The 7387-nt window shown below is 50.1% G+C and overlaps 2 protein-coding genes across 2 annotated transcripts; one reads left to right on the forward strand and one right to left on the reverse strand.

The window, feature by feature from the left end:
* Positions 1-81: 81 nt before the first annotated feature.
* Positions 82-1754, forward strand: UCRPA7_6851 (putative hexose carrier protein; the record flags this gene model as incomplete). Its single annotated transcript, XM_007919387.1, has 5 exons — positions 82-288; positions 352-490; positions 599-649; positions 714-1038; positions 1103-1754. 5 exons carry the CDS (start codon positions 82-84, stop codon positions 1752-1754), a joined length of 1374 nt encoding a protein of 457 aa, XP_007917578.1.
* Positions 1755-4589: 2835 nt separating this feature from the next.
* On the reverse strand, positions 4590-6769 carry UCRPA7_6852 (putative c2h2 finger domain-containing protein; the record flags this gene model as incomplete). Its single annotated transcript, XM_007919388.1, has 2 exons — positions 4590-6495; positions 6546-6769. The coding sequence occupies 2 exons, from the start codon at positions 6767-6769 to the stop codon at positions 4590-4592; spliced, it is 2130 nt and encodes a 709-aa protein (XP_007917579.1).
* Positions 6770-7387: the final 618 nt, after the last annotated feature.

Below are 7387 nucleotides of genomic sequence, written 5' to 3' on the forward strand. Positions count from 1 at the left end.
GAACTCCAGTCTTTCTGGGTACTCCTTACTCAATGTTGATCTAGAGAACTTCAATTGAACCATAAGCGTGAATTAACGACAATGCTAAACGGCAATACCCTTACCGTCATATCAGCGGCCTTCTTGGCCGTCGGTGGATTCCTTTTTGGCTACGATTCTGGAATCATAAGCTCGACGATCGCCCTCGCCACCTTCAAGGATTACTTTGGCAACCCTAGCGATGATATCACGGGCGGCATCGTGAGCTCCTTCCAGGGCGGTGCTGTGCTTGGGACTATCATCAACATGGTCAGTTCAACATGATCTTTCCGCTTATATGATCCAAACTCTTTGCTTACCGGCTGGCAACAGATATTCGCCGACATGCTTGGTCGTAAGAAAACCATCTTCTCTGGAGCCGTCGTCTCGGCCTTGGGTTCTGCCTTGCAGTCTGGTGCTACATCTATGGCAATGCTTATAGTTGGCCGCTTCATTGGCGGCGTAGCAGTCGGTATGCTGACAAGTACCATTCCCATGTACGCGTCTGAGCTGTCCATGCCGAAGTGGCGAGGTGCTCTCTCCGGTTTACTGCAATGGTTTCTCAGTTGGGGATTTTTAGTTGCACAGTGGGTTGGCTATGGCTGCTCCTTCTCCGGCACATCTTTCTCTTGTAAGTCTTTACGCGTCTCCAAGACTGCTTCTCCTATACACATCTGACTTTACCTGTTTCCCAGGGCGGTTTCCTCTCGCTGTTCAATGCATCCCTGCTCTTATACTCATCGGAGGTATTTGGTTCCTTCAAGAGTCACCACGATGGCTCATGGAGAAGGACAAGCACCAGGAAGCCCGTGCCGTTCTCGAGAAGCTCAGGAATGGACAGAACACGTCCCGCATCAATCTCGAGTTCATTGAGATTCGAGACGTCATCGCCGCAGATCGAGAAATTGCCCAGGTATCCGCATGGTCTATCCTTACGAGACCGACATTGAGGAAGCGGTTGTTGCTTGGATGTGGGGTGCAAGCATTTGGTCCCCTATCTGGCATCAATGTCATCAACTAGTGAGCCGACCCTTTGATGTGGACGTTGAATACCTGGTTAAATTGTGCTAACACCGCTTTACAGCTACGGACCACGCATCTACAGCATCCTAGGCATCAGCACACAGACATCTTTGATGATCATCGGCATCAGTGGTGCTCTTTCTATTGTGTACTGCAGCATTGGTCTCTGGGTGCTTGACAAGGTCGGCCGTGTCAAGCCCCTGATGGTCTCGGCAGCCGGTCTCGCCGCTGCTCTGTTGGTTAATGCTGTTCAGGCACAGTACCTCAACCCGAACAATCCTGATCAGCTCCGCTCCATGGTCGCCATGAACTTCGTCTTCAGCTTGTTCTACACACCCCTCGGTATCATCTCATGGGTGTACCCAGCCGAGATCTTCCCCGTGGAGGTCCGCGCTCTAGGAAACGCTATCACCACCTTCACGAACTGGGTAGTGAACCTCGTGTTTGCTCAGTTCTCCCCCGCAGCTTTGACCAAGATCGGCTTTGCTTACTTCTATGTATTCTTCGCTTTCAACATCATCGCTTTCCTCTGTTACTGGTTCTTCTTCCCCGAGACTAAGGGTCGCACATTGGAACAGATGGATGTGCTCTTCGGAGATCAGCTAGTCGCTCACGCACTTGAGGATCCCGAGGGAGCGATGGCATCACATAAACAAGCAGAGACGGCAGCACACGTTGAGGAGCAACACAAAGACGGCGAGAAAATCGTTTGAAGTTGCCTAGATGGTGATCATGGCCGGTAGCTTACTGCAGAACACAATCCAGGATCTTGTGGGCCTCATGTTCGATAGTAATTTTCATTGGAAATTTGTTCAATGAAGGTGGTAAATAGTTTATCTCAATATAACGCTTATCCGTGACCGAGACCCCGTAGATGTCGATGCTATTCGCATTGAGGCTCAATTCGTGGTGTTTAGGAGTGTGAATTATGTCCTGGATGAGAGTATGTAACTTTTAAGACGTGAATCATGATTCATTCAACTCAACAGCCTGGTAATCCTCGTTAGCAAGGGAACCATGTCTTTGCCAGACCTTTTCTGTAGCTCATAAAACAAACAATCTTCCATCGGTTCGTACTATTTGAGCATCTCGACTCTACCAAGTCTGGTCAAAAGTTTGCAAATTAGTTATGATGCTTTGTGTAAACCTGCCTCTTTCGAGACGAGTACTGTCATGCACGCTGTTCAGAGTGCTCTCAAGCCACGGGTCTGGTAACTCCTCCACCTTTTCTTCCAAGGTTGTAGCATGTTCAAAGAGAAACTTCACCATCCACCGATCGAAACGATGAGTGTTTGATGTCAGAGAACGCAGACAGTTGTTCTGAAATGTCACCAAGCGATTTATCTATTACTCCATCAGCGAAAGTCCGTTGCACAGAAGTCTTCAGATGTCTTTAGACGGGTGAGATTCCCTACCATCAACTCCATGCCAGGCCAGTATCGGCGTAGCAGGACCAGGGACTCCAGATTTGATTTCAGGCGGCGGCTCGTGTCGGGAAGCTCTCCTGCGTCTCCGAAGAGATATGTGTGAAGCAAAACTGAGGAGGACACCACTGTAACATGGCCGACGATATGATATAAAGCTTCGGCGTCCGTGTGTTCTCTTGATGCCTTCAGAATATCACATATAATCGTGCTATGATGCTTGCAGCGGGCAGCATATGCCCTGCCGCTTCTTGTCGGTAATCGGCGTTGATCAAGGTGCTGATAGAACAACAGGGTGTAATAATGATGGAAGCCTATGTGAAAGGCAACGAAAACGCGCCCAAGACCCTTTGTGATTTGCAGGGCGAGGTTGTCCAAGGACCACTGCATTTCCGGAGGAAGACTGCGCTCAAAGGCGTCGAGCTCGACATCGAGACGATGCACTTCCTTCTCGATGGCCCCATCATCCCACTCAGTGGTTTCGGCCAGATAGTGGAGGAGATATTGTATCTGCCTGTAAATGTTGACCAGTCTGACCATGTGGCCCCAGATACCCGGTCTCCAGTCTGCAGCGGAGACATCAGGGTCCCCAATTCGCAGCTCATAGAACACCGACTCATCCATTGGTACTCGTGGCTGCCTCTCCGGGACTTTGAATTGACGGGCGACGCTTGAGCCGCCGCTACTCCAGGTGTCTATAATGAAACAAGACCACCATACTCGTAATTTGGTTTCTCGGGTCACTGCATCATCCGTTTCGTTCATTGAATCGAGTCTCAGGACCTGCGCCATTCTGCTGGCAATAGCTATATTCATGAACATTAACTGCTGTGATGCCGTCTGCGCGAAGCACAGAACAGTACCTACCAAAATAGATAAGCTCAGCTTGAGGTAATGAGTCGCCGAGACAAATATTCCCTATCAAGATGCATGCCTGTATATTTTCAATGCAGGCATGCTCAAGATCATCCTTGAGGGCTTGTTTGGCTTGAGCCGCTTTCACCATCCCACTGGACCGGACCTCGGGATCTTCAGCATAGCTAGTGGTCTGTTAAAAACTCATCTCGTGGCATTGACCGATTCAAATGCAATGGCGCACCGTGCAGACAAGCCAACCATGCTCAGCAAGACGGTCGGTGAGACCGTCGCATCGGCGACGCTTGCTTTGAAAGTTGCCTCATGAAAGAGACTATGAGGTTTGTCGTGAATGTATCGAAAGTACAGATCTACCAGATACATGGTCTCTTCATCAGGTGATCTAGGCCGGAACAGAGACGTCTGAGTTGATGGGGGACGTTGAGGCAGAAGTGCCAAACCTGAACATTTCAGATTTCGCTCGATGCATTGGATGCAAGCCGACGAAGTCCCTGAGGGGTCACATTTCCGCTTGCCTCGTCTACATTGAGAGCAAGCCTTCGCAGGCCTCATGGTGCGGTGTTGTCAGGAGTATAAGAGAATCCCACGCGATTTGGCCATGGGACGTTAGGGTTCCATGTCTTTTAGTAGTGGTGTGGGGAAGGGAAATGCTATTTACACCGCGTCACTTGGCTATTCACGCCGTGTGTGTGTAGAAGATGCTGGTATGACCAAAATACCAATCGACCGTTTCGGTATCAGCATAGAAAGATCATCTTCATGAATTCTTCACTTTAACCCTCGAAGAAAGAAAACTTAGATGCGATTAGTTCTTTGAAATGAGTGTTGGTGTCCAGAAGTGCATACCTCCGAGACTTACGACATTATTTAAGGGTGAGACAAGAGCACTTATTTCGATGACAGTATTCAGGACATGGTTCCATGTCACACATTCACAAGCCATCACGGAGAGATCATTGTTTCTCTAATTGTTCGAGTTCCATCAGAATTGAGTCTCATTTAAACAAAAGAAGGATCCTACTGCACCGAATCCAGGGGTATAGCTACAATCGCTCTGTGCAGAATCACAATCGTCGTCCAACCTGCCGTGATAAGATAATATAGCCAAGGGAATTTTTTTCCGTCCAGCTAAGGCAAATACAGAAGCTGCAAAATTCCTCCTTTTGATATATGCCGTCCTCCAGTATACAACAAGTAGTCATCTCTTCATCATCTCGTTTCCCTCTCAAACACTCAAACGTGAATCACTTAAATAGTAGATCCTGAGTTCAGGGAGATGCAATTGGTGAGGAGCGTGGCGCCTTCGTGAAGAAGCTCCCATCTAGTTGTCTCGAATGTATCCTTCAGAACCAAGAGCATAGCGCTATTGTTATTGACCCCTTTCTTGATCTTCAGTTCCTCAGGAGATGCAACATTTCCATAGACCATGAGGTATTCTCGCATCTGAAGGACTTGCTCATGTCGCGAGGATGGTACGGTGACGTTGGGGCATGGGCCCTCTAAGGCATACCCGTAGCACCACACAACAAGTGCAGCAAAGTAGAGAACCCACGGCCGGTTCAGAAGGACGTCATCTCGTGCTGAATATGGCTCGTCTGTCTGGCTATAGCCACTTGAATGCGGCGAGCCGGAGTGGTTAGTCATAAGCACCGAGTTCAAGAACTTGAGAGCATAGAATGTGGCATCCCGTGCTTTTGCCGACGGCGCCCAGATGTCTTTCATCCTTCTCTGGGCGCTGCTGAGATCCTGCGTGCCAATCGCTCGCCCAAGCAACCTCTTGGCCCGCGCAAAGATTTGACAATCGACAATATCCACATGCATCGCCATATGTGCGAGATGATGGAGAACGACTCGGCTTTCAAATACAATATTCGCCTCGCCCCGGTTAGATGTATCAATGGCATAAGGGTCAGAAGAGATATCGCCCCGATCAAGGGACTTGTCAAAGTCGCTCTTCCACGAGTCAAAAGCCCTGGTAAGTGTGCTTCGCCATTTATCACGACCACCCAAAGCTTGAGAAACTCCTCCGCCGAGGGAGTTCACCTGCAGATCTCGCTGGTTCATGTGCCAGCTTACGCTAAGGAGACCAGCCATCAGAATCATTCGGCCGAACGAGTTGGTCTGGACTGGCTGGTTACTCAAAGTCCGCTTGAGCCCCTCTAGGAAAGATATTGGCTTGATGCCGTTCGACATCAGATTAGCCTCAATCCTTCCCACCTCTGCACCGCTCTGGGCTTTCCACAGCGAGTCATCACAGGGCAACGGCAGACGCATTTCATGGGCCACCATCACGGTCGAGTGACCGAACATGGTAGCATGAATTGAATCGATAACGAATGCAGCGAATGCAGCACGCCGAGTCGTCTCATTTGTGATCCAATGATTCCACCATTCATCAGCGGTGTGAGCCACGCCCGAGGTGGATGAATGTCTCGAACCGTTCTGCTTGTCTTCCCTTGGGTTTGGCGGGGAATCTAGAGCTGACTTGCCGATAAGAGACCGACCACGGCGCATCAAGGTGATTGTTGTCGCATGGTGAATATGGGCCCGTTCATGCAGTTCTCGTGTAGAATACATCTTCTCATACAGTTCAAGGAGCAAAAGGGTCTGGAAGACCCACAGCTTCGCAGGTGGCTTGAAATTAGCATCCATGAACGTCTCCCATCTGAGATGCCATGCGAGAAAGTTGGAGAGCTGAGCGCCAGCTTTTGTAACCTTATGCCCATGTGCTTTGTCCAAGCAAGCAGCTCCAATAGCCATCATAGCGATCAACAGAAGTGGGGGAGTCCGATCGGGCGAAAAAGTAGGTTTGTGGAGGATGGGGACTTGGTCGCTGAAATGAAGCCAGTACGAGCCAATGTAAGCTTGAATCATCTTGCGTCCAAGCATATGCTCGTCATTCCTCTCGCCTTCAATGATGTTTTCCCTCTGTCGCTCCACCGGCGTATGGCCATTCTCATGGAATCTTTCCTTGATAAACTCAAAAATCTCATTGGCCTTTTCGTCTGAAATAAGCGACTCGGGGAGGTTCTGATCGAGTAAATTATTGACGGCCATAACCTGTTGAGGCGCCGCCGCCGGGAAGTAACCGAGCTGGGCCGGTTCGGTACCATAGTATGGGACGCTATACTGCTGCGCCCCGAACTCCCCATAGCTGCAAGTTATTAGCAGATCAAAGCGGTAAAGTGGTCAGGGGTCACCTACTTGGTTGCATATTGCTGGGGAGTCATCTGCCCCATTGTAGAGCCGTCTGCGCTTTGTGAACCTGTGTTGAACAGGTATGCCATGAAGTCCTCGGGCATGCCAACGTATGGAGACTTGTTGAGGCCACCTTCTGTACCGAATACGGGAATCGTCTGATTTGACATGTTATCGAGCAGCATCATTTCTCCCGCTGACTGTTGGGGACCGTGCTGGGTATAGTCCATTGCTTGGGACGCATATGCCTGGCCTGTTTCTCGTGAAACTGGCGCAGAAGTTGTTTGTGAGAAGTCTGAAGGAGGAAGGCTGAAAGCGGGAAAGTTCTGCTGGCCCATGTACACGGTTGCAGACTGAGGGGTATTGTTGGGTTGACTGTGATAGCCATGCTGTGTCGACACTGGGGACAGGACTCCGTATGGTCCGACACTGGCCTGAACTGGGCCTCTTTGTGGACCGGGTGGGGAGTGATGTTGTGACCGTTGACCCTGTATACGCCCATAGGAGTCATGAGGCATGTAGTCGACACCATTTGTGTGGGCGCCGTTGGGATAGCCGGTGGGTGGAGTATTGATAATAGGAGTGTAAGGGCTATTCGTGACGTCTTGCGAAGAATAAGGCATATGGTTGGGATGGCCCTTGTACCCTGTACCAGGTCTGTTGACTTCAGGTGACAGAGAACCTGAAGGGGCAAAGGGAGGACGCCCCTCGCCAATCGGTGAGACTTGATCTAGCATGGAATCTTTGCGGTTGAGAGCGGAGCCTTTGGCCGTATGGCGGTCCTTGTGCCGGTTACACAAGTCGAGTCGGACAAACTGCCGAGTGCAACCCGGGAAGTCGCATCTATA

Source organism: Phaeoacremonium minimum (assembly GCF_000392275.1).
Source record: "Phaeoacremonium minimum UCRPA7 unplaced genomic scaffold PA7_03_scaffold_496, whole genome shotgun sequence".
Taxonomy (NCBI): domain Eukaryota; kingdom Fungi; phylum Ascomycota; class Sordariomycetes; order Togniniales; family Togniniaceae; genus Phaeoacremonium; species Phaeoacremonium minimum.